This window comes from Pelmatolapia mariae, linkage group LG23, assembly GCF_036321145.2.
Source record: "Pelmatolapia mariae isolate MD_Pm_ZW linkage group LG23, Pm_UMD_F_2, whole genome shotgun sequence".
In the NCBI taxonomy this organism is placed as follows: domain Eukaryota; kingdom Metazoa; phylum Chordata; class Actinopteri; order Cichliformes; family Cichlidae; genus Pelmatolapia; species Pelmatolapia mariae.
Window position 1 is genome coordinate 19,842,629 of NC_086246.1, and position 27,540 is coordinate 19,870,168.

The window sequence follows — 27,540 nt, forward strand, 5'->3', positions numbered from 1 at the left end:
AGTGTCTCTCGTGTAAAGCTAATAACTAAAAGCCAGTGAAATAAACTAAGCCTACCGTTTTACTAGTATAAGGAGGAAAGAATGAATAAATTCACCAATAAATGTAATATGCTGCGGCGTTTTTATTGTCACGTGCGACGTCCAATTGTTGAATGTGGGTGCATGTTCGAACTGGATCCACTGGGTGGCGCCAAATAGCCAGCAATTATTGTGTAGGGACTCAAGGGCTGATGGGAAATTTTCTCCGAGGAAGTAAGATGAGATGGTAAACTGCTTGGCTCCACAGAGGTAAGAGTTTGATAATGTGAGGCATTTATTGGGTCAAAACGTTTTACATTAATGATGTGAAAAGTTGGAGTGTGTTGTTGGCGTGTGGCTGGGTGAAAAGTGACGTACGTAGCGTCCATTTTTGTTTGCCAGATGTCAGCACGCGCCTCGCTAGCCCGCAACGTGTTTTTGAGAGTTTCTCAAACACCTGCAATGTTTAGCTTACTCTCTGTTGGCTGGTTTGCCTTCGTAAACCACTTTGTTCATAAATTGCAGGTTTGCCGATGACGTAACATTAAAAAAGGGGAACATCTCATAAGTTGCAGCTGTCTGCAGTCATGGTGAGTAAACTGAGATAGTAATGCTTTTATTTTGTAGGATCATGCCCCTTATTTTACCCTCAACTGACAAACGAGGCTTTATCAGGAGACTCTTTAGTTCATGTTCTTGCATGCTAATCATTGTGATCACTCAGAGAGGACTCTAGTATGCATTTTCTTGGGGAAATGATCAAGCTGATAAGACCTTTGCTCATCTTTCTCATCAGCAGGAGGACATAAGCACTGTGATGTCCTGGTTTTCCAGCCCGGTGTACAGCCGATACTGGCAGCACTACCAGCAGGCCATGGCGTGGCATCAGAGGCACAGGCGCGCCTACAGAAAGGCCTTGGAGGCTGCCTACGGCCCCTGCTGTTACCAGGAGGAGGGACGTAGTGACCGGGCTCGCTATGCTGACTGGAGCTCTGCAGAGAGCAACAGCAAAGAAGAGGAGGACGGTGTGGATGAAAGCAGCTCGGAAAGCGAGATTGAGTGCGATGTGACCAACATGGAGATCAGCGAGGAGCTCCGGCAGTACTTCGCCCAGACTGAGCGACACAGGGAGGAGCTCAGTAAGTAAACAAAGGGGAGCAGGTGCTTTAAAAGGTCATTTTTTAAAAGCGCAGCCTCTCTAGATGTTTAGTCTAAGGTGAGGAGCCTGTCTGGTATGTGTCCAAAAATGGTCTGTGTTGTCGTTCTTGCAGAGAAGCAGCAGCAGATGGAGGCGGAGCAGCAGGGCAGCTACGTGCCGGCTGATCAGGACCTACACAGTTTCTCCTTGCGGAGCAGTGTCGCACCTCCCTTGGAGCGACCCGGCGAAAGACGCACGGCCGAGATGAAGAAGCTGTACGGTGGGGATGCGGCCAAGATCATGGCAATGGAGGCGGCGATGCAACTCAATTTCGAAAGAAACTGTGACCTGAAGCAGCCCAAGTACTGGCCCGTGATCCCGCTGAAGCTATGACACTGTAAACAGTTTGATCTGGAGGAGATCCATGCTCTGATCCCTCTGCAAGCTGCTGATGTAGAACTAACGTGTTTAGGAGGTTTGAAGTTATTTCAAGGAAGAAAACAAAACTTCTGCTCGGCCAAACACAAACATCTCTGATCTGTCGGCTGCTGCTCCAGATTTAAAACCTCTGGCTGTGGCAGTACGCGGAACACGACATCTCCTCGAGGTTTACCCTTCTGCATAAATTGGTTTTTAATTTATGGCATTAAACACCAGCACTTAGTCCCCCAAAACATCCTGTTGGTTCGGCGCTAAAAAGTGAGAAGCAGCGTGAGCTGAGGGTCAGAGTTACAGTAAATTTGCCCCCACAGGTGATGCAAATGTATTCAAACAGCCTGCGCCTGTGTGTTTCCTCCTAATCTCTTTTTGTTTACCCTCTGGCTCAGTGATGTTTCATGCTGCAGTAGCTCCTCTTATGCCTGTCAACTTAGTTTAACCACAAAAAACAGAAAACATTGTCAGCCCCACCTCCTCCCCCCTCCGTCCACTCCCTGTGTTCAGATTTGAGAGCGTTCCTGCATGGCTGCCTCTGCTATTCCTACACAACAAGAGTGATTTGTTGTTGTTACTTCTAAAGTGCGGTTCTCCGATTCTGACATTTCACTGGCTTCAAAGCCACTCGTGTGAGTTCTCTGGGGGGGGGGGATGTTGACTATTCTGTTTTATCTTGTTTGTGTTTGCACCAAGCTGCTCCATTTTTTTTTAAACTGGAGGATGTATGTTTTATATGATTTCTGTTTGTAATAAAGTGTTTTATGTCCACATGAAACTTCCTTTGCCTGTGGTGATTTTTAGTGGCATCGCTGTGAGATGGAAATCCGGTTATATAACTGCTCTTCAGCACATTTCTGTACTCCGAAATAAAACTGGGCCAAGTAATTCAAGTTGGTAGGACTTTTGTTTAATTCGAAATTTTATTTACTCAACATAAATTAAAGCTTTTAGTGTCAGACTTGGAAGATTTATTTCTGAACTTTTGGGGTAGTGGATGCAAATGCAGTTTTATTTTTCATTAAATGTAAAGATTTAATTATTAAGTGTTGACACTAAAAAAAAAAAAATATGCAGGCGTTTTGTTTTTTTCTTACTTATCATGCCCAGAATTAATTCCCACAAAAAAAAGGAAGTGAAACTGTGATGCTAGCACTTTCAGTACTCTGTATTCAGCTGCTCAGAAGGGACGAGTTTTCATTAGTTTACATGTCGTTTGGTATTTCAGTCCTCTGATTCCCCTCTGCGGGGTCATGAGATAAATCGGATGGGTCGCGAGATTAACGGGAGCGGATACGAGAAAAACTAAAGTTCTTACTTCTTGGGCTTTTCTCTAATCTTTTTGTGAAATACTGGATACTTTTTTCCCCTCAGTGAGCTTCTAAAGAGCTTTTAAGCGCCTTGAGCGACTGATGTTGTGATTTAGTGCTATATAAATAAAATTGAAATTTAAATATAGAAAAATTAAATATTTGACCAGTCTTCTTTGTTGAATTGGTAGACTTCATTTAATTTGTTTAGTTTCCTAGCATGGACCCAACCTTTAAACACAGTCCTCAAATTTTCAGAATGCTTGAGGTTGAGGCTTTCAGAAGGTCTTTTCGGAGTTTAATGTTAGCCTCCTTTATCCATTCCAAAACCAGTTTTGATGTATATTTGGGATCATTGTCCTGTTGGAACACCAAACTGTGTCCACATTTGAAACCATCTAACTGTTGATTTAAGGTGAAGTTGGAGAATATGGAGGTAGACCTCCTGCCAGTAGCAGCAATACAGCCCCAGAGCATGATGACAGCTGATACACTGTTCTTAGGTTGTAAAGCCTCACCTTTACTCCTCCAAACTGTGGCCAAACACCTCAACTATAAAACTTTTCTTCAGATGGTATTTGGCTCGTCTACGTTGGCAACTGCAAATTTTATTTGAGCATAAAGGTGTTGGTTTTGGAGCAGTTGCTTGTATCTTGGTTGGGGTTGGGTTGCTTCTAAACCTCCTAACCAATTTCCTAAAGATGAATGTTTGGTTCTTCTTCCAGGTCTTTGTAAAGTGGTGACACATTGGAATGACTTGAACTTGTTGTTTTAACCAATGAACGAACTAATTAGCTAGTAAATAGAGTAAATAAATGCAAATTAATTTTAAAAATCACATTTATCCATAAATAGATACATGAGTAAACAAACATGTTATAAGACAATATAACATGTTTGTTGTCGAACTCCTCATTATGATTATGAAAGTCACAGGAACACATTAGAGAACATCGGGTAATTAAATCTTTTCAGTAAAAATTAAAAAAAATTCAATTAAAAATGAAAACTATAAATAAAAACAAGGTTATGTTAAAATATACTATTTTTATTGATAAATAAATATTGAAAAAAATGTAAATATTTTTCAGAAATATTTTTCATATAAGTTGTATATTCAAAATTGTTATTATGACTCATGAGTCATTATGTGATTATGCGTGTCACAAGAAAAGTAAATGACATGATGATGTGATGATATGATAATTTTATGAGCAAAGAATAAACAAATATTTTCATGAATAATTTATTTATTTATTGCCAGTGAATAAATAAATAAATAATAAGCTATTTAAAAAGAAAAAATACATACATAAATATTCAATGAGCGAACAAACAAATGTAAAACTGATTTAAATGAATTAAAGCTGGGCTGTGCTTTGTTAAAGTGGACGTCTGTCTTATAATTTGGCACGAAGAACTGACGAGGACACTTGTCTTGTGCGTTTGGATTAATGACGCCTTATCCATTTCTAACCCCGGGGGTGACGTCACACGCCACCCCCTCCTCCTCCCTCTGATTCCAGAACGGGACGTGCAGTTGTTTTCATCCTGCCTCCCCCCTCCCCTCTCCTTCCCCTCCTCTCCAGACAACCTGTGGACATCATCTTACAGTCACTTACAGTGTCCGGACCAGTTTCCACAAGAGCTGAAAAAAATGGGTAGGCGAACGGTGTTTTTACATTTTCCTGTTTTTGCTTATTTTGCATTTCAACTCTTGCACAGAGGAGCGGGTTCATCTCGTGTTGGATGCTGCAGAGATCTGTCCTGGCCGTGTTGAGCTGCGTGTTGTCGGTGTGATGGATTCTTATTTGCATGTCTGATTATCACTTTGAAGCCTCGGGCGTGTTAACTTTCACCGTTTCACTCTGAATATCTTTGCAGCCTTTTGTCACACGATCACTCTTCTGAAGCTCATTAGGCAGTTATGGTTTCAAATCAACGTGCCCGCGCTCTCCTGCGCGGTCGTGTATCTGCTGATTGATGTCACACTGTGCCATCAGAAGACGCTGTTGGTGTCTTGGCAGTGGTGCACGCGTGTGAGTAGAAAGGGCATGAATTAAAGCTTTTACACCTTCAGAGAGAGGGTGGGTGTAGATTTCATTTTAGATTTAGACTAATTTTCCTTCAAATAATCCGGATACATGTTCCAGATCTTTTTTAAGATATTTTATAAAAGTAATGCACCATTAAAAGTATAAAAAGTATAAAAATGTACAAAAATCCCATCCTCGCCAAATTTCTCCTGTTGCAAGGTAAAAATTTGGCATTCCTTGACTCTCGGCTAGCACACAGCGGTTACCTCTCCCCACCTTATCTACTCATGTGAGAGTTGATGTTGATTGGATTAAGAGGGAGTGATCCGCTCCCCGCTGTGGATTAAACGGGCTGGACACGGAAGACAGTTGTTGCGTAGAGGTGGATGCTTGTTCCAGGGTTTTTGCACACTCGTTATTCTTTTATTAGCTCAAATCAGATTGGCAATCTCATTGCGATTAAGATTTGCTTTGTTTTCAAAAGGAAACAGAAAGTATGGCACAGGAAATGAGAAGAGAAATAAAGAAATACAAGAATTATTCAGAATTAATGGGTTTTATTTAAACAGTGGGAAGGGAAATATCTTTGTAAGTAGTTGTGCAAAGACAGTTTGATGTTCTCCTCTTGACTCATAAATTGGAGGAACTGATATAAATGGCCACCATAGTTGTATTACTAATGCCATGTACACTATTTAGTTTTATTTTCTAGCTGAAAACAATGAAGAAAAATAATTTAGAAATTATGTTGTTGCATACTTGGTCCAGCAGGGGCACCAACTTTACTTCTCGCAGCACATGCAGCAGAGAGGCATCACCGTTGACCAAATTATGGGTCCTTACCTTATTGGTTTGGAAAATTGAATTAGTATTATTAATAATAATAATAATTCTTGTATTTAAACTGATTTTCTCATTGAGATCTCGTTTTTAATACAGACCTGTGTGCAAAAACATATACAATTTAATAAATCAGACAACGCAGCGTCAAATGTGTTCCATGTGTGAGCAGCAAAGAGTTTAAATCCAACTTTTCCAAGGTCAGAGTGAATAAGAGGCTCAGCTAAACGTACAATGTCCTGTTGCCTGATGTTGTAAGTACTGCATTTAGATTTCATTTAAAATTTTTAAAAATGTAGACTTAACCAGGCAAAAACCTTGTAAATAAACCATGCTGCTCTATTCTGTTTGCTTGGGAGGACCATCCTGCTTTTTTGTGATACACAGAATCAAGAGGCTTTAAAGTGGACAAGCATTTAAACAATCAACAGATTTGCATATGTACATTATATATAATGTGTGAATATACCTACATAATATATGCCAATATATACATATTGTAATTTTTTTGCTCCCTAGAAATTGACACCAAACAACTATGGCACCAATACTGGTTAGTCCCTACTTATAGTTGCTGTAGTCATTTAGAATTATTTAAAATCAAAATGCACATTTTCTCTAATCTAATGCAGCTTACCTCATGCTAAGGTTAGTATATTTGAAGTCTAGGGTCCTTTGTTTTAGGAAGAAGATAAACTGAGCTCTGTGATATTGAACAGAGGTTATATACCAAGCATATTTATAGTATACAGTATTAATTCATGGGTGCAGAGGGATAGCTGTTGACATGCTAGCACTTCTTCTTCATGGCATGAAAAGAAAAAACAAACAGAGAACAAGGCACAGTCTGGACTAGTGCTCATGTTCACGTGTCATTTTTTTCACTGTCGTGCACAGAGGAGAAACAGATTTCAGAAAAACTGAAGAGACGCATGTTTCATGTTTTTGTTAAACTAGCAGTTTCGTCTGTTTGTGTTTTACTGGAGGCTGACCTGAAACCAGCAGCGTTCAAGTTGATCTCATTAGGCCACTTATTCAAAGTGTTTCTACCTCTTACTTCTCTGCCTATTCTCTCCGCGTCTGGATCTCCCCCTCTCTCTTTCTTTGCTTTTCTCTCTCCCATTCATAACATCTGTTTCCAATAAGCCAGCAGGCCTGTTTATCTCCTTTAGGCTGGTGAGAAGTTGAGAACAGACAGGATGTAGCCAAATGACATGATTTACTGCGATGGAGAACAGGAGCCATTTTTCTACAGGCAGCCGTCGTAAACTTCTCTACTTTCAGCTCTCCAGTTTTGCCTGTTATTTCCCCCCAAACTGCTACTTTAGTCCCATCATCGTCAGCATCATCATCCCATCTTTCATCTGCATCTGCTCCTCTCATCATCCCCCTGCTCATTGTCTTCATCATTATTCTTTCCACCACCACCCCTCCTCCCCTCCGCGTCCCCCTTCGTGAATCTGCTCTTTGTGCTCTTTTTTCTTTTTCTTTCTTTTTCTTTTTTTGCTGCAGTTCGTCTCTGCTCGACTGCGCGTGGAAACTCGTGTCCTCTTCCATCCTCTCCTGTGGATTTTGCTCGGCGCTGATCTGCAGAATAGATACTGAGCACCACAGCCGTCAAGCAGACAGACTTCAAAGGCTTCAGATTTTCAAGGACTGTTTTATTCTGAAGGAATAAATGATCACTGAGCTGGCAAAAAGGGAGAAAAGTGGACCGATCCACTGAGCTGATTAGAACAGCAGAGTACTGACACTTAGACTAAAGCACTGCTTACATTATGACAGCTTGACTGTGCCCCAAAACAGACCACAAATACTTGTTTTTAATCTCTGTTTATTAACTTTGCAAATATGAAGTCACTGCATGGTATGCTTGTGTAGAAAACTGTATAAAGTAACCAACTATGTAATCTCTATAAACAGTTACTATATGTAAATGCATAAAATCTGCACCAATCATTTCAGCAGGCTTTCGTTGTGTGCAGGTAAACAATCTTTTGCATGGAGAAAAGCAGGGAGGGTGACCACCTGATAGTCATTTAGCTTTCCTTTTTTTAATGTACACTTGTAAACAATGGCTGGTGCACAGATATGGGAATCTCCAAAGACTTTAGTTTGCTGAATGCACAGGAAGCCCCGTAAAATTGTCCGTGACGCCCAAAGGCTAAGTCAGCAGAGTAGCTGATGGGTTCCCAGATTTTCAACTGTGCATGTGTACTCAAGAAATAGTCAACTTTAGATGTAGTCGCGCTACTGGAAATGGCTCAGTTGGAAATGCCTTAGTTAAGCGCACAGGAAGCTGCTCACATGGTTCCCACTTGCACATGGTGCCCAGTGCTGTTTGCACATCAACACAATCCAACATCACATGAAATTTGCACTTGGAAGCTAGCAGGTCAAAGCGACTGATGTGATCTACCGATGCTGGATATTTGCATTCTCATTTGCACCTGTGTTGGATGATGTCTAGAAAACTTCAGGGCTGCAGTGCCTGTTCAGAAACAGCGCCAGTATGGAGTCATACTATTAGCAGAATGCGTCTGCATAGGTTTGCTCCTTGTAGTCCAGCTTCACTCGAACTATGGAAGCTGGTTTCCACCACTGGAACAAGAAAATTTGTGATCTGTGAGTCACAATTTGGAGTTATTAACTCAAAGTTTCAACTTAATAACTCTTTTTTTTAATTATTCTTTTTTAATTTTGACTGATTTCTTAAGACGTTTGAGATAGCAAGTGAAAATTTTGAAATAATAAACCAAAGTTGTGGGGAAAAAATATTATGTTTTTATTACTTCTTTGTTTTGTTTTTTTGCAGTGTTGAAAAATGATTCATGAAGCAATAATTTTGAGTAAACTGCAACTGAAATATATTTAAAAAAGGAAAGCTTTATTCATTCAGATAGTTAATCATTAAAGAAAATGTGCTTCAAAAAAAATTGAATGTAAATTTCTGAATGAACTGAAACAAGTAAAGTTCATTTTACATTGTGCTTCTGCAACAAAATTACTCTGTGGATAAAACAGATAGCCGTAAGTGTGGTCACAGATTTTATTGCAGTAGTAATGCGTTACTGTCATACTGTGAGGAAAGTCCTAACATTTTAGTGCCAGTCACACCTCTCCAAGCACCTTTCTATTGTGCCGTTATTCCCTGTGGCATGTTGTTCTCAGGCTTGTGTCGTTTTTCTTCAGTCAAGAGAGTCAAGGAAGACCCTTGTAACAGTTAGGTGAAAAGCTTGTATGCTTTTAACTCCTGCAACTACCTAAAACAGCATCCCTCCCTCTTGAAACTCTCAGAGGAGGTTCGATTTAAACTGACTGGAGCAACACAGACCTCAGTTTTTAAAGCTGAACTTTGATGAGGTTCTGTGGGGCTGGTGAGAGGATTGGAAGCAGGTGCAGAGGGCATGGTGGACTGTCGATGATCATACATGGAGCTCGAGAAAGACAACAACAGTTGATGTGGTTTGCTGAGAGTTAATAAATACCTGTTTGTAAGCCTCCATGGCAGCTATGCACAAAGCGCTTCTTTACAGTCTCCTGAATGACGAGAATTAGTTCCTCAAAAAGATTTGCTTGCTGAATCGTGCAGTGCTTGATCGGAGCTCCAGCTGTGCAATCACACTCACTGAGCTCACAAACAGCTGAGTGGTTTATATTCCTCATGATTCATGGCCTCCAAGTTTCCCTGCTGAGTATGAGAGAGATGGTCTCTGCTTTGTAATGACTTTTAAGTGTTTTCTATTTCTTTTAAGATTCAATCAGTATCACTGTTTAACTTGTTGAGCGTGATTCCAACAGATAAAGTGGCCCACTCTCACTTTGAAGTGCATTTAGTAAACTAGCTGTACAGTGGTGAGTCTCTTGATTTGTTAAGTTTGTGTTTATCTGACAACCTTTAACATCTCAAAAGAGAGGACAGAACTTTGTATGTGTAAGCACATGAGAGGCCATTCATTACTACCTTGTTCTAACTCCAGACTGCTCATTACCAAAAAGAAAGAAAGGCATCTATTTAACTCTACCCCTGTGAACACATGACTTGAACCTTTTCCATTTTACAAGATATTCTGACTTCCAGTGGTTGTGAAAAGAAGATAATCTAGAATTACTTGTTTGTATTCATTTCCACTATAGAGCTCTCATTTTGTCTTGTCTTTATGTTCAAATATAGTGTATGCCTTTTTTTGAGAGAGAGAGAGAGAGAGAGAGCTGAGCGTAAAAGCAAAGCTCTTGATTTACCAGTCTATGTCTCTGCCCTCACCTATGGTCACGAGCTCTGGGTAGTGACCAAAAGAATGAAATTGCGCATACAAGCAGCAGAAATGAGCTTGCTCCGAAGGGTGGCTGGCCTCTCCCTTAGAGATGGGGTGAGGAGTTTAGCCATCGGGGAGGGTCTCAGACTAGAGTAGCTATTCCTCCACATCGAAAGGAGCCAGTTGAGGTAGTTCGGGCGCATTCTGGGTGAGGTGTTCCAGGCAGACCCAGGACACACCGGAGAGGTCTGGGAATGCCTTGGTGTTCCCTCAGACAAGCTGGAGGAGGTGGTCGGGGAGAGGGAGGCCTGGGCTTCTCTACTTAGGCTGCTGCACCCGTGACCCGTCCCTGGATAAGTGAAAATAAATGGATGGATCAGCTGCAGCCCTTATTGGGAACGGTCTTCACTTGGCTGACTAAAACGTGTTTGTCCTACTGCAGCCTCCATAGCTGGGATAGAACTGAAATAGGTAAGAAAACTGAATTCAGTTGACTTGACAGTCTTCAATCTACTGGCATCTAGTGATGAGATTTTACACACTGTAACTTTAAAAACTCATAAATAGTTACAGATAACAAATGTTAAGGAAATCTGTTCATGTTTAATTCGTCTAAAAGAAAAAAATATCAGCCTTTGGAGATTTTTGAATCACCAAATATCAGTAACAGTCTTAAAAATTATCATTATTTTGCCCATAACAATGTAAGAAATGAGCTAGTAGTATTTGTTTTTCTCTCTTACTACGCTTTTTATTGATTTTGCTATTGTTTGAAGGCATCTTACTCTTTGAACAGTGTTTTTTAATGTTTTGAAAGCTGTTGCTTAGTACCCACCCCACTGATTCGGCCTTGACTGAGGCCAATATGTAAACACAGCCCTCACACTTGCTTTCATATTCAGGCTCCTTAAACTCAGCTCAACAGCCACTTTTTATGTGTCGGAATCAGTCGGCGTTGAGAGGACCTGTTGCCTTGACAACGCACTGATGCACAAAGCTGCGAGGCGGGCGTCGTTTCAAATCCCGGCACATGCAAACAGTCACACATCGGATCTCATGAGCCCACGCGGGCAAAAAATAGACAGTACATAAAAATACATACACATGACCCACAGACAGCAGGGGATGCCATTCTGCTTCACCTCCCCTCCCTCCCCTGCTGTTCCCCCACCTCTGCAGTGATGATGATGGTGAAGAAGATGATGATCCCACCCTGCTTTGCATTTCCTCCACACAGTGACTCATGGCGCGCCTGCACACTGTAGATGGGAAGCATCTCTTATGCCACATTGCTGCCGGTGTGTGCTGCAGTTTCGTGCAGTAGGTCACAGGTGCAGCAGCCCCAGAGTCACATGACTCTTGAAGGGGGTGGGGGGGGTCATATGATGCAGGCAGGCAGTCTGAAGTGGGGTGGGGGTGTGTATATATATGTATGTTTGTTTGTGCGTGGTTGAGGTCGAGGCAGGGTGTGTGCGCAGTTGTTTGGATGGCGATGACAACGTAACATCATGTGGAGCAGACTGTGGACCAAATCTGGGCCAGCAGGATTAGTGGCTCGTCTGATAAATTGCTGAGCGGAGGGTGCCCTGGGGGGATGGGCGTGTAGGCGTGTGTGTGTGTGAGTGTATGTGTGTCTGTAGGTGTGTGTAGGTTAACCCATGCGTAGTGACAGGAGTCAGATATTGTAAATAAAATGAAATGTATGGGAGATGCTCTCCCAGTTAGATTTTATTGCTGTACAGGAGAGGGTGGGCGTTCGGTCAAGCGTTTTGATTGTGTGAGTGAGTGTGAGGATGAGTATGAGATGACAGGCTGAAACAGAAGCTTCAGTGCTTTGTTGTATTGCAATTAAGACTAAGAAATCGCAATCGCAGGGAAAACTCAGAGCACACAGAAGTGCAGGTGTTTCAGGCAGTATGGATGATGACGAAGCATGATGGGATTAGTTTGCATGAATTTGCATTAAAGTTGCCCGTGTGCCTGTTTCAAGTATGGAGTGGAGCTAGAGATGGAGGGGACAGGAACAGGGAAAGAAATCCCATTTGTTTGGAACATTCCTTTAAAAATCCACAAAAACACTGGCCTGAATGAAATGTTTGTATTTGTGTTGACATCTTTAGAGTTTGTGTGTGTGTGTGTGTGTGTGTGTGTGTGTGTGTGTGTGTGTGTGTGTGTGTGTGTGTGTGTGTGTGTGTGTGTGTGTGTGTGTGTGTGTGCATTCAAGGTAGATTAACCTTTGTCAGCATCCGACGTTTTGGTTCAGGAATGAGAGGGAAGTGTCTCCTTGGCGACCGACGGCAGAGGGCGGAGGCGAAACTGGGTCATCATAACCACCACAGATTAAGAGCCCGGATCTGGACGTACATGCACACACCAATGAGCAGACACACACACACAGATGAATAAAGCCAGATAAGTCACAAAGGAACATTGTTTCTACTGATAAATTAAAAGGATTGTCTCAGGTTAGAGATGAGCAAGGTGCAGAACTTCAGCCTCACTCTCTGGCAAAGGTTTTCCTTTTAGGGGAAGCCAAAAGCCCATTAAAAAAGCAAGGATTAGACTAAAGCGACAGCGGGAGGCTCATAAAGCCGTCGCTGAGACAATGTTTGTGTGTGTGTGTGTGTGCGTTAGTGTTTGTACCAGAGTCTTTGCATGTTTTTGCTCGCTTAAGTGATGGCCTGTTTTCAGCATTAGTGATACAACTCTTATATTTGACTAATGGAGGCAAACACCCAAACATCAGCTGCTGTCACACATGAACTCTGGACAGTGTCTGCAGAGTCAGCTCAGGACTTTGTCTGTGGTTGCCCTTTCTCACATTTAGCAGCAGGAGATTCAGACACATTAGCGCATGCAGGAGGCAGGACAAGTCACACCCAATCACTGGCTCTGAATTTTGCCGACAGTCACCCGCTCCATCCTTATATGGCCACATTGGACTTTGTACTCAGAGACTGACAGGTTAGAGACCATTAAATGACCAGTCTGGCTGAGTAATGTAAAGAAAAATCAGTGTTCCAGTGTATGTTTGAAACTGGTTATTGTGGGGTGAAACAAGCAAGCTGTGGAAAGAAGAACGAGTACACAATAGAGCAGGGCGATATGACCAAAAATATTTATCACGATATACATTTGAAAATTTGCGATAACGATATAACTGACGATATAACTGACACTAGACAAAATACTTTACAACTCCACAACTTTATTAGTGCAAAAAAAAAAATCAATGTATTTTCACTTAAACAAGCAGCTGTTTTTTATGCGCATTAAAGTTATATAAAAATTTAACAGTGCAAATGCAAATTCCTTGCTGACAGTGGAAATTGGCCGACATATCCTCAGCATAACCATGTATAATATCCACAAAACTTAAAAAGAGGTTATACACACACAATACGATAATATTATGTTGAAGCACAGTAAGTATCACTCCGCGAGGCTCCTGCCTACAATAGCCGTAATGCTCCGACAATCCATCAAGCGGTGCGGCTTCGTAGCTTAGCAAAGTCGTACTAAAACATTTGACAGATTTTTGAGCGCCGTGTACCACATAAAATCGTCGATTTTCAGAAAAATCAAAGGATTGATTTTAAGTGTGCCGTATTTTCCAAAAAAACACAGTAATAACGACGGCCCGCTAGCATGCTCTACCAAAAATAGTGCTTTGTTGTGTATCCGACGGAAGAATGCTAAACCAGTTCCACACCACTGAAGTTGCAGCATTTTTACAAACCAATTCTGGTTCATCCGTTTCATTCAACGATCTGCTTTTGCCCTTCTCATTCTCTGTCGCCGCCATGCTTTTTCCGCCATGTGCGTATGTAAACAAAGGCACTGCGCATGCGCGTTTTACCCATATTCTATCGCGATATTTCATTTTCTTATCGTTGCCCAACATTGTACCGGTATTACCGTGAACGGTATGATATGGCCCAGCCCTAGTACACAATACAATTTGAGTCATGAGCCCAATAAGTAAAGTTTAAAAAAAGTAACTTAATCAATGCTTTCTATTTACCTTAAAAGTTAGATTTCAAAAACTTCAAGGTGATTGCTTTGGTTGCAACGGTAATATATATCCCCTTATCCAATTCAGCATCGCAGAAGGCTGCAGCCTAGCCAAGCTATCATAGAGCGAGAGGCGGGGTACACCCTGGACAGGTTATATATGATGATATAAACATCTTTGCAGCCTGGTACAAAAATGGCTTTGGTCTGAATAATTAGTATCCTTCTTCATATTCTAAAAGTTAGTGGCATGGTTCCTTTGATTTGGCAGCCACTTACTTCAATTCAGTTCAACTCATGTCAAGGCAGTTTGTACTGTTAAATTAAAAACTTACAATAATAGAGAAAAAAAAAACCCTAACCCATGAGCAAGCACTTGGCAACAGTGGGAAGGAAAAACTCCCTATTAACAGGAAGAAACCTCCAGCAGAGCCAGACTGTGCTGGTGCTGTCCTTTTGGACAAATATGGTTGGCTTGTTTTTGTTGCGTAATTCAAGCTGAACTGAAACTGTTCAATTCTGGTATTTTATACTCCACCCTGTCATGCCCTAATAGTCCATTTTTCAGACATTTGTTCCTAAAAGCTTACTTGGTTGACATGGTAGCTAAGTACATCACTTATTAGTAGCCTGTAGCTACAGCTAACTGTGTCATCATTTCAGCTAAACTTTCTGCAGTCGCTCAATTGTTGTTACAACAGTTATTTTAAAATAGGTATGTGTCAAACTGAAACTGAAAGCTTTATATCCATGCAACCAAAAAAGTCTACACAACTGCAAAGCAGAAGAAACGGCCCACCTTTAATTTTCCATATACTGTTTCTCCTGAAGGATCCTCTGATTCTCAGTGACATAGAAGTTGCATTAGACAAAGACAAGCACAAATAGCTCTGAGTGGCGCACAATTGATTTCTCTAGGCACGGACCAACAGATACTGCAGGTCATCATGAGGTCATCCTCTGGGATCGGAGCTCATGGCTTCATAGCGCAACAAAACAGATGCTGGTGTTGAACAGCGTGTCAGGAAGACAGTTAAAAGGTCAACGCGATGCCTGTAGTGCGACTGAGCGTCACACACGAGACAAAGGAGCAGATTATGGAAACAATAACAGGCATTTGAACTTTAGTGCTCTTTGTCACTGTATCTTCATCCTGTAATTTGTTTGCGTTGGTCTTTTTACAAAGTGATGCAACAGTTCAGATGTATTTATTTTGCAGCAAATCGTAGCATAAATCATCTCAAGGCACTTGACATAGTAAGGTCAAGACCCTTTTAACTCTTTTCCACATAAAGACAAACTCCCCTGTACCCTCAATGACAGTTGTGACCTCAGCATATATCAGTAAAGGTGTGGTTTAATGACCCTTAGTATAGTTTTTGGGTTTTTAAAAGCTCATGGGCAGACCAGACCAGACTCAATAACTTCTGATGCACACCCAGTCATTTTGTTCCAGAAGGTCAGTCACATTCGGTGACTCAGACAAAAAAAAAAAAAACTAGTTATATTTATTTATATAGCACATTTAAAACAACAACTGTTGACCAAAGTGCTGTACATGTAAAATAAGATAAGACAACTCTTCCTTGTCATTGTACAGTCATACATAGTACAATAGTACAATGAAATTGGAAATCCGTCCTACGTCGGCACTACATACAACACAACACGACACGATATGACACATCACAATGCAACACAACACAGTAACTTAACTTAACTTAGTAATAAAAAAAATGAAGAATAAGTGTATGTGTTATTGCACACTGTTATTATTGCACATTAAATATTATTGCACCTTGTTATAAATATAAATATTATTATTGTTATTGTTTTTACCGTTGTTACTTCCCCCCCAAAAAAAGTCCAGGGAGGTAGCCAATCAGGTCAGCTATTTGCATTGATTAGGGCTATTGCCCTGTTGTAAAAGCTGTCCTTGAGTCTATTTGTCCGGGACCTCAGCAGCCTGAACCTCCTGCCAGATGGCAGCAGCTTAAACACCCGGTGTCCTGGGTGTGTACAGTCTCGTAGGATGCCCTCTTGAGACAGCGAGTGCTGTACAGGTCCTTCAGGGAGGGACAAGGATGTCCAATGATTTTTTTGGGCCATATTGATGACCCTCTGGAGTGCCTTTCTGTGTGCTGTGGTGCAGCTGGAGAACCATACACCGATGTAATATGTCAGCACACTTTCAATGGAGCAGCGGTAGAAGACAGTCAGCAGCACCTTCTTCAGGTCCATTTTTCTGAGGATTCTCAGAAAGTGGAGATGCTGTTGGGCGTTGTTTAAAACCACAGAGCTCCATTGGAGGTCTGTGTCTATGTGCACACCCAGAAACTTGAAACTGGAGACCCTTTCCACGCACTCCCCATTGATGCTGACAGGCTGCAGCTCAGACTTCCTCCTTGAAGTCTCCTCCTCTGAAGTCGACTACCAGTTCTTTTGTCTTGGTAGTATTGAGGTCCAGGTTGTTATCTACACACCACTCTGACAGCCTCTGAACTTCAGCTCTGTACGCTGTCTCATCTCCCTCGGAGATGAGCCCCACCACGGTGGTATCATCTGTCTGGGTGGGTACAAACATAATCAAAAGAGATCAAAACATAGGAAGACAAAGTGTGCAATTCCCGCAGTAAACTGTTCCTAGCTTTGAGAGAAGCAACTGAGGCAACTACCAACAAGAGCACAAGATACTAGCTATTTACCTACCAAATACATCAGCTGGAGATAAAGTATCTGAATTTCAGGACACCACACCTCCAAACACTCTCCTTCCAGTTCTTATCTATATATGATCCCCCAGTTCTACAAGCTGTTTGTTCTCATTTTCGTGCCCCCCCCCCCCCCTCCCCTTTTCAATTCTTTCACTTCTTCACTTCTATGTGGTACATGGGGATCTGCCAGCCTCCACCAGTCCCCTTCAAGGCCTTTGTCAAACTGCAGCTCAATTCATGTTTAAGCCATTCACCTCTATCTACTAAAACGCTGTCAAACCTAAAATGAGGACATGCTCACAGCGAATGAAAAGATTATCTAGGCAACTTATCAACTAGCGACCAACCATAGGGTTGCCAACTGTCCTGTTTTAGCCGGACCATCCCGTATAGTGAGCAAAATTGTTTCGTCCCTTATTCTACCTTAAATGTCTCGTATATTGACCATTACCTGCAGTGCCACTTCCTGTCTAACAGATGCAATTGTATCAGACGATTACCTGCGTCCATCCACAACCGTCAGTGATGGCCCGTCAAGTGCACCAGATGTGAGGAGTAATACATGATTCATAAAATAAGTTGGTCTTTGGTCTGCATAGCATGATAAACTGGGTAATTGAAGCACCCATTTACAGTATTTTACTTGAATATTTTTTTCTTTTTTGCTTAATTTTCAAAGGAAATGCCCATGTGATTATTTACTGTATTTTCTTTATTGTTTTAGATGAGGTATTGGTTGAACTGAATACCAACATTTTACTGCATTTTTATTATAAGAATATGAACATACTGTGCATATTTACACTATGCCCAGCTAGCTGTGCATTGTACTTCTGGCACACCAGAGTGTCCCTTATTTGATCGTTAAAAGGTTGGCAGCCCTGAGTTTCAATGCGACGAGTGATGATTGATCACTTCCTACGTGGATACAGCTTAAATCTTAACAACTTGCATTTAAACTGTTGTGCAGCTATGCTAATGGCTCTGTTAGCTCACAACACAGAAGTGGTGTGTGCCAAATGCTAATTCCGAATGAACATGCTAATGGAAAGCAAGATGATAAATAAACGCAAGATATAGCTGATATTTAGTATAACTAAAGTACAGTATAAATTAAAAAACACTGACCTGTCAATGATGCTGAATGAAAGATCAAAGGATCCCTCAAGTTATTACCATTTCTCCTAATGGGGAAATTTAGAGTGAACTATCCAGCAGTTGTTGAGAAATTTCACTCACAATCAGAAAATTGCTCTCCTGATATTTAGACTGTAGTATTGATATTTTAACCTTTACTGATGGTGATGAAAAAAAACAAAGCTTGCTAAAGTCAATAGTCAATAGTTATCCTCTGGGGATCATGAACATCTCTGGGAAAGTTCTTCTAATCCATCATGTAGTTGTAAAAAGATTTCAGTCATCTCCATAAATATGGTTAAGTGTGCTTCCTGCTGCACTTACAGATGTGCACTCAGAAGATGCGAAGCGTCTTGTGGGTGATTGCTTCCATTCACGCTAGACAACTTGCTTATTTATTTACACGCACTCTAACAGTGCACGAGATGATTCTTCCTCACAACAACAGGAAGCGTTCAATACACTGGCTGCATGTCAACAACAGTAGCCTTCGGCCGAGCTGGTCATGGGAGCAGAAACGATTTTACTGATACCACATTGAGAAGTTTCATGTCATGGTTATCTCCTTGATTAGATTTTAAGTTTTGGCTGATGGGACATAGAGCCACAGCCACATGAGAAGTTTTCTAGGAACTGATAGGATCGCTAAAAGATCTCAATCACTGCAGCCTGCCGGCAGTGTTTCCCGTCTCCATGGAAACAGCAGAGCCTGTATCACTCTGAGACGAGACTGCTCTGATAAAGAGGATGTGACCACCTCCAGAGTATCATGATGGTGTAGAAATATTTAGATTAAAGTCAGTTTGAAGCTGCTCATGGCTATCGTTGCTGAGGCACTCATAGGCCCCGGTGTTCTCCTTTTCTTCCTTCTTTTATTCAACATTAGCTCCACATCTGCTCCCATGAAGGAGCTGCAGTGTGCTCGTTACTGTAGTACGACCCAATTTGAGCGCCACTTTCCCTTCTGTGTCTTTCTAATGAGGGAAGACAGGCAGTCGACAGGCACTCATTCCTTTGCCTTTAATGGACTAAGAGAGTTGTGGAGGCAGATAAGAAAGTTTCTGCAGTGCTGCAGAAGCACAGAGGCTTTTTTTCAAGCTTAACAACTACTTTAAAATGACCTAGATGTTAGATATTTCCCAAAATCAGCTGTTGCATGGGTCACTTCTGAGCACGGGCTTCAAAAGTTTGCATTTTAAATATTTACTGGCGTCACTGACATTTCCCTGCATGCCCACACAAACAAGCACACTGTTTAGGGTCCAAACTACAGTCCTAGTCTCACTCTGTTGTTAATCATTTCACAATAATACACAGAGGCACAGTTCTATACCTGACTGCCACCCCAAACACAGTATGCATCCCTTTGATGTGTCAGTTCAGTACAAAGGAGCATGACTCTAAGGATGGCAACGTGGCACAGTTGGTGCACCCTTTTCCTTCAGACTACAGTATTTAATTTTAAATTAATTGCCATGTAATTTGGTACAAATATTCATTCTTCCTAAGGGGCAGATCCTGCTGACTTTGGTAATCTCCCCAGTTTGTTGTTTTAGTGAAATGTCTGGACAATGAATTCAAGCTCTCCACTAAATTTCCATGTAGAACCACCAACAGATTTTAGCTGCAATGCTTTCATCTTTAATAAATTCTAGTTCACAATTATTTGTATGCTAACACATTAAACAAAAGTGAACATTTATTTTGTCGTCATACTAGTATAGTCATGATCAGTGTTGGGATTGCTATTCAAAAACAGTAACATATTGCACATTACTCGCTACTTTTCTGTAAAGTATTGCAGTATGCAACTAAGCAAAGTCAACAATCCAGCTCAAAGAGACTTTAAAGCAATCGCCACAGTGATTCTTCTGTAGAAGCATGAACAGGTAGGAACTGAGGCTGCAAGCCTGACTGCTCCTCACTGCTTTTGTTACCTGTTGAAGTTCAGGGTCTGGGGTCAACTAGGTTGCATTAGCATGCTGTCTGTGCAGATGTTTGCAAAGATCCAAGTCGTGTTAGCATCGTAATGCAGTTGTTTCTCTCCTGGATGCAGTTTGCATTTCACCATTATGCTCTTGTCCTTATTTCTGTATCTCCACTCCTCAAAAGTTGTAGGCCACTCCACCATTTTCTTCCACCCACACATGAACATAAATAAATTAACAGAATTCAATAACACAAAGAAAACAGAGTAACCCCAGCAATCATATGACCCTAAATGAGCGAGCATGACAGTGGGAAGGAAAAAATCCCTTTTAACAGGAAGAATCTTTTAGCAGAGCCAGGCTCAGGGAGGGGCAGCCATCTACCAGGAACAGTTGTGAGTGAGGGGAGGAAGTGACCAAAACTGATTGGTTACCTGGTCACTATTGGTCACAGGAGCAGCCTATGTGTTCCTTTTTCTCAGGGACAACAGTCTCATTTGTTAAAAGTATCATTTAGCTTAGACAATAAGCTGGTTTTTAGGCCCTTGGTGTTTACAGTTCAAGGGCTTCTTCTGTTTGACAGCAGTAAATGTAAGTCATCCAAGTGAAAGAGGAACTAGAGGCGAGATTGTGGCTCAAGAGTTGGCAGTTCGTCTTGTAATTGAAAGGTTGCCGGTTCGAGCCCCGGCTCGGACAGTCTCGGTCGTTGTGTCCTTGGGCAAGACACTTCACCTACCGCCTACTGGTGAGGGGCCGATGGCGTGATATGGCAGCCTCGCTTCTGTCAGTCTGCCCCAGGGCAGCTGTGGCTACATCTGTAGCTTGCCTCCACCAGTGTGTGAATGATTAGTGGAATTGTAAAGCGCTTTGAGGGTCTCAAAAAGCGCTATATAAATGCAATCCATTATTATTAGAGGATGATGTGAAAAATCAACTGGCAGGTTGTGCAGAACCTGGTTTAGTGCAGGTCCTGAACTTTTAGTGCTACACAGCATCTTCACTGAGTTTATTTGACAGTCAAATAGTCAGAAAACCAAATAGTCTGTGGTGGTGTTGCATTTGTGAAGGTTTTGGCTTATTCTGTGACTCACACACTTAATAATGTTATACAATAATCTGTGAGATGAAGTAAGAGAAGTTTGGAAGAACTCTGTCTTAAGAAATCCTGCTTGGAATTCCACCATAAAAAGAAAACAGTTTTGTTGCGCCTTACTTGGTAGGAATTATGAGGACTCGGACTTTCTGACGTCTCTGGAACGCCAAACTGCATGTTGTGTGTGTATGCGTGTGTGTTTTTAACATCGTGCACATGTGCATGTGTGTGACAGGGTGATCGTGAAGAGTGCCAGGAAGCACTGTATCTCATCTTGTGGACAAGTCCTTAATCTGTGTGACCCAGCAAGGGATTATGGGGGTTCTGAGAGAAAAATGGGACTTGAAGCTCACCCTTCCAGCCTGGTAACTGACAGTTTGAGTTTGTGTGACTCTGTCCTTTTGCATTTCTTCCCTCCTTTCTTCCATTTTTTTTTTCTTTTTTGTCCCAACGCATGACTGTGTTTTGCTACAGATCAAATTAACTACAAAACAGAATTATACCATTTACTGATTATTCAATATCCTCATTGTATGAGCTCTCATTGTTCTATATGGACTACAGAACTGCATAGACTGTAGTGCTCGGCAACTAGTACAGCTAAGTGAAAAGGAAAATAATAATCCCCAGACTTAAACTGAATTAATTTGGTTAATTTGACAGTGGATATAAATGGCCACCTTAAGCATAGCAGCCCAGTAATTTCACATTATGTGTCCAGAGGGACATTCGTTTAGAAAAAAGCTTCATGTTGAGGTATTTGGATACATTTCCCAAGGTTATTGCTGATCCTGTTTCTATTTACTTTAGTGGGAAATGCTTTGTTTTAACAAGATGATGACTTTAGCCTCAAACTATCAGTGCTTATTGGGCAATAAATGCAAAAATGTATTCATAAATAAGGTGGATTTTTTTTTTTTTTTTTTTTTGGCTACATTGTAAAAAGAAAGAAAGAAAATTTACTGGTAATTTTCAGCCAATACATGATCCGTTTTTCTATGGATGTTTGCGTAAATGCAAAAATGGTAATTCAGCTCATAGTTTAAAAAAATATTTACTAAAATGGAATTTCCTTTCATTTAAAATGTTTTTTGCTGATTTTTTTTATTTTATTTTGTATTTCTGTGTCTAAATTCCCTTTTAAAGCTGTATCCATTCATTTTCTCTCACTTTTTAAGCAGTAATGGCAAACATTTGCTGCTTCAGGTTCTCGAGCAGAACAGTTTCCTTCATGAAATTATAATGATTAACTTGTTAATTAAAAACCCCAGATGAATCATTATGGGAGCTATTCACAGCCTTTGTATCACTGTGGATTTTTTTTTTTTTTTTTTTTTTTTTGTGGACCACACAAAGAAATAATTATGCTCTATGATAACTACATGTTTTCGTATGGTAGAAGCTCAACTAATCATCTGGCTCCGGTGCTGAAGTGTGCTGTCATTAAAGGGAATAATACTTCTTACCAAACTCCCTTGACTCCTACATGTTTTTGTGGTGTCTCGTTGGGTGGTCATTCATTTATGCAGCAGGCTCAGGTTTCCTCATGGTGCTTAGAGCCATTCAAATGTCAAAAAGTCAGTGTGATTGGAGATCCTCTTGGATTCACCAGCATATGGTGCAGGGCAGGGTGTGAATTTCAACCCTCAGGGTGAATGGACCCACTAAATGTCATATATGCCACGTTAGCCATTCTGGCGTCTGATGTTTTGTTAGAATTAAAACATCAGGGGCTGTTGGGTTGGGGTGGGGTGGGGTGGGGTGGGGTGAGGGGGGATTTCCTAAACTGTTTTTGTGAGCTGAGCTTTGTCTAAAACAGGGACGCGTGGGCTCAAATTAAAATCTTATTTAAGAGGATTCGGGACAGATGGTGTCCCATTGTTTGGGGATGTGTTTATTATTAGAAAATGGGGTGAATGATGAAAACTGCACAACACACTCCCTCGAACCCCACTTTGCATAAACACCCCCACTTTGTAGGCATTTCTCTGCTATTCAAGGACCCACCTTGGTCGGTTTTTCATTCGATTGTGGGAACAACTAATCAGCAGTGAAATGCAGAGGTTAACGCGTGGCTTCGTACCAGTTCGGAAGCTCTAATTGGTCAAAGATGGTTCGGTCAGAGCTCAAATGAGTTTAATTGAAGCTACTTAAACACAACAGGAAAGCAAGAGATTAATTTTGAGTGAAACATAACCATTATGCAACACACAACCGAGCGTGCTGGCTGTTAATGAGAGCTGACTGGTTGCTCAGAAGTGTTAAAATAACTGATGTTCAATGTGAGAGAAAGCTGAAAATCAGTCACTACCCCCTTTTCCCAGCCTTCCTGCTCAGGTTCTTGCTCGCTTTTATTTCACACAGTTACACTCTGTTACAGCATCTCCCTCTTTTCCTCCCTTTTCCCTCCCTCCCTTCCTCTTTCTGCCTCTTTCCATCCTTCCCTTCCCTCCCTCATTCTCTGTTTCTCTCTTAGCTCACCAGATGGAGAGGGGGCGGTGTGTGTGTGTGTGTGTGTGTGTGTGTGTGTGTGTGTGTGTGTGTGTGTGTGTGTGTGTGTGTGTGTGTGTGTGTGTGTGGTTGCATGGTTACCCGTGAGTTTGCATATTGAAATCACCTGCACATTTTGTCCTTCTCCAAGCAAACAATAAAAAAAATCAAAATCACAGGAAGCCACAGATGAAACAGCCTGACAGGATTTTATTATTATTATTACTATTATTATTATATATATATATATTTGCAATAATATATTACCAAAATATATTTAGAAAGTAATTTACATCATGAGGATGATTTTGGGCGCCAAAAAGGGAGTCGTTATATATTAGTCATTATTTTGGGGGCATTATTCTGTAACACCGATGCGTGTGCATTTGCATTTCGAAACTGAATTGTTGATATAGACAGAGAGACGGTGGCGAGCTTAAACAGGGAGAAGGAGAGATAGCGGGAGAGAGAGAGGGAGGGTGTGTACGAGAGAGAGAGAGAGAGAGAGAGAGACGGAGAGAGAGAGAGAGCATCCAGTCACCAGGATAGGCTCCATCATCCACACACTGTAAGGTACAAGTGCAAGTAGCCTGCAAGGAGACTATATTCCCCTAAAATAATGGACGGGACAAAGCCTGCCATGGAGTCCAACGCAGAGGAGACTCAGGACGAGGGGCAGGAGAGCAAAGGTACGCTAAATCCGCCGCTGGCATTTGCGCGTTTTTGGCATTTTTTCCCCCTGTCTTTGGAGACATTTGCGTCTGCGCCAGCGCGAGCTGGTTTAACCTACTTGCAATGGCTTTCTCGCTTGCGCGCGACACAATAGCATGGCTTTTTTTGTTCTGCGGCCTCACACCTATTTGAGGGCGATTTGGCGACGTGGGAATATGGTGATCGAGATTATTGCGCGCGGTTTCGAGCGCAATTTAACGTCTTGGTTTGCGATTTCAAAGAATGTGTGTGCGTGAGGGGGGGAGACGGATGCAGGGGGGAGACAATGAGGGGGTGGGCGGCTTGATGCGCTCGGGAAGGTTGCTCGTTCTGGTTTTATGGAGCATGCATTAATGCCAATTTGCTTTTGCGTTGCTGCACGATCGTGAGCTCATTCCTGCCTAATGAGCGGCTGATAACGGGGCCGCGCGCCGTGCACGGCTGCATTATTGTTTTCCGCCAGGTGGATCCTCCCGCCGCAGCCGCTTCGATTGTTATCGGCGGTCTCCATAAGGGCTGAACTGTCAGGAGCGCGATTAATCGAATATAGAAGAGATTCTTATTTGTTGTTGTTTAAAAATAATAATAAAAAATCAGCTTTTATTAGACGAACTGGAGGCTACGAAACAATCAATGATCCTGTTGGCGCAAAAAGATGGTCGCGTCCATCATTTAGAACCCAGGCGCACTCGAAACAGAGCCTCTGTGTGGTGCACGCATGCCGATTTGGACCCCTGCGCCATGCTCGTTTTTATATAATACAATGAAAATGCAACAATGTATGTCACACCATCAGTGGTTAAAATACATTTAGACCTTTACATGCACATGAAATTAATTTACAGGCGCAAATGTGCAAACAGCCTGTCACCTGTGAAAGACAAGCAAGCAATTAGATATTTTTCCCTCAAAATCGTGCTCAAACTGTTGCTCATACTGACTCTGTGTAGGCGTGTCTTTGTGCGTCGGAGGACTCGACGTCCATACAGAGTGGATATGACTGATTTGTTTTCGTTGTGGCCTGGTAGTAAAAATCACATCCTGCAGTTTGGGGGCAGCTGAAAACAGGCCGTGGTGATTATAGACTTACTAAAATGTGAATGTGCAGCACAAACAGTCTGAGGTGTAAGTCGTAATTTAGTCAGTGATGGGTGTTTTAAAGATAAACACCTTTTTTTATGTTTACACCTGGGGAAGGGTTGTGTTTCAGCTGATCAGACATCCTGCCCTTAGGCCTCCTTAGAGAGGAGGATAGGTGACACCAAGTCAGAGTGCATACGCCCGGAGGGCTTTGCACAGACACTCACCTCACATCGCCATGCAGTGTCTTCTGCTGTATTGCTTCCTCTTCTGCAGATTGCATTCACAGTTGTGTGTGAACCCATCTTAAAATGAAGTGTTTATGCTTGAAAACATAAATATATTTCTGCAGCATGTATAAAACAGGCTAAAAATGACTAGATTGGAAGCAAATATTTACATTTGTACTTTTAGTATCTTTATTCCTAGTTAGAAATTAAACTAGAAGCACATACTCTGTCAGTAAGTTTACATGGTTTTGCTGGAACTCTGACTATTTTATTCTTTGGTCCCGTCTCGGTGATATTGCTGGGTCACCGTTTGTCTGTGACGTAAAGTTCAAAAGAGTGGGGTGTCCCTCAATAGTGATGTTTCAAAAAGATATTACATCATCTTCTCCCAAGGCATCCTGCCACGCGCACGCCCATGTCCAATGAGAGCCTTTTGTGTGACTTCAGCTGAGAGAGTGGGCGAAGCCTCTTTAAAGGCCTCTAAAGATAGAGAGCCATATTTATAGCTATTGATTGAGCCCTTGAATTCATTAATGACTATTTTCTGAATTAGCGAAATTATAACACAGCTGCTTTCTCCCAGTTCTGCAGCCTCGGCTGCTGTGCTCCAGGTGTGACGTTGCGCAACCAAGTCCACCTACACCAGTGGCCCAAAATAGACCAGATTGGAGGATGGCCTATTTGTTGGTGTAATCATTTGTGTGTGCCTTTGACATCTGGAATGTGACCATAAGCTTGTAACATCCCTTAAGAAGCTGAAGACTTAAAGTTGGGGCAACAAGGCGAGCACTGTCGTGTAAGGCGCTTGTGTCGGTGTGTGCCAGCATTTCTGAATCAGGAAGCACATGTACGAAGTTTGGAGTAAACACTTAAACAATCCCAGATGCTTGGTGTCACAGTCGGAGGCTCAAGGCAGGATTTGTGCTTAAATTGTGATGCTTGAGTTCCTATTTCTGCAGCGGATTCTTCATGTTTAGTTTTAAACGACTGATTAAAGAACTGCTTATGTCAGCTGATTGCGGTTACATCCATTGTGGCACTGTGGGTAACAGGAAATTGTAGCAAGAGCAACAAAAAGTAGAGTTTTTTATCTTTGTAGAGGCTTACGCTTTTTTCATTGTAACATCCACTCAATGTCATGGACACATTTTGTGAAAATCTAAATGAATGCTAAGTGCTACCTAATAGAATACACTGCAAAAGCAATGGGGGCCTCCACCCCAATGGAGACAGCCAGCTCCCGCCAAATAGCTCGAACAGCATCTTTGTGATAGTTCTTATTATAGCAGGCGTTTCCACCTGTACATAAAAGACGGATTTACGAAGTGTCTTAAACCTGCATTCTTTCTAACGGTCAGCAGAGGGCGGCTCCGATGGAATTCCAATTGTACAAAAGGCAAAAGGGAAACTGCCGTTTGTTGCCTTGATCTGTGACCTCAGGAAATTTTTTTCTCATGAGTTTATGGGCTCAAGCACTAATTTAAAGTTTTATTGAATACAGCATAATGCTCATTTTTTAAATTAGCCCCTTATTTCTGTCCAAAGAGATGACCAAGAAGGATATGTTTGAGTGGGTTCTACATTGTGACTGACAAGTTACTATTGAATGAGCACCCAGCATCCTTCTGAGCCTGAGTTAAACCCACCCATTTCCCATCTGTTCCAAAACTATGCTAACCAAAGTCCATCTTTTATATACAGTATGTATGTCTTTAGGATCATTTTTGTGACAAAGAGAGACAAAGTGAAAACATTACAATTGAAAAATCTGTCCATAATGTAAATATTTTGAGTTTCATGCTCAAAGGTTCTGTACTTTAGAGGATGTGTAGTTAGATATAATTTTTTTAACTTTCTTGCCAAAGTCAAGTCTGTCAGTTAGCGTTTAGCATGAAGACAGGAAGCAGTGAAGCAGCTGGCTTTCATGGTGTATCTAGTTTTGGTTATTCTTAGAATATTATAAGTGAACTGAGTCATAAGTATGATATTTTAGCACATACTTTGGATTATTTCTCTTCACATTACTTGCTTCCATTAGCTACATGTTCCCTTAGCTTCAGCTCCATTAGCCAATCATGGTAAACAGAGTCTATGTTCTTAATTGAACCTTCAT

At 41.6% G+C, this 27,540-nt stretch overlaps 2 protein-coding genes across 4 annotated transcripts in view; both read left to right on the plus strand.

Annotated features, from left to right (window-relative positions):
* Positions 1–219: 219 nt before the first annotated feature.
* Positions 220–2,356, plus strand: gemin8 (gem (nuclear organelle) associated protein 8). 2 transcript variants are annotated; one of them, XM_063466752.1, is made up of 4 exons: positions 220–288; positions 544–608; positions 815–1,157; positions 1,290–2,356. In XM_063466752.1, exons 2-4 carry the CDS (start codon positions 606–608, stop codon positions 1,547–1,549), a joined length of 606 nt encoding a protein of 201 aa, XP_063322822.1. In that variant the 5' UTR covers positions 220–288; positions 544–605; the 3' UTR covers positions 1,550–2,356. The 2 variants fall into 2 exon arrangements, with proteins under 2 accessions (XP_063322822.1, XP_063322823.1); XM_063466753.1 differs by having other exon boundaries at positions 818–1,157.
* Positions 2,357–4,439: 2,083 nt separating this feature from the next.
* LOC134620098 (neuronal membrane glycoprotein M6-b-like) overlaps positions 4,440–27,540 on the plus strand; it is a 50,334-nt gene continuing 27,233 nt past the window's right edge. Inside the window, exon 1 of one of the 2 annotated variants that reach the window (XM_063466030.1) lies at positions 4,440–4,559. In XM_063466030.1, coding sequence (XP_063322100.1) covers positions 4,556–4,559 — 4 coding nt within the window. In that variant the 5' untranslated portion in view covers positions 4,440–4,555. Of the gene's footprint in view, positions 4,560–23,926; positions 24,096–27,540 lie in introns of those variants that run through there. The other variant, XM_063466029.1, reaches the window with a different exon arrangement.

Excerpts from the sequence above, each read along its gene's own strand:
- gemin8 (XM_063466752.1), top strand. Across the intron at positions 1,158-1,289 it reads GCGACACAGGGAGGAGCTCA|AGAAGCAGCAGCAGATGGAG; the intron begins GTAAGTAAACAA and ends TCGTTCTTGCAG.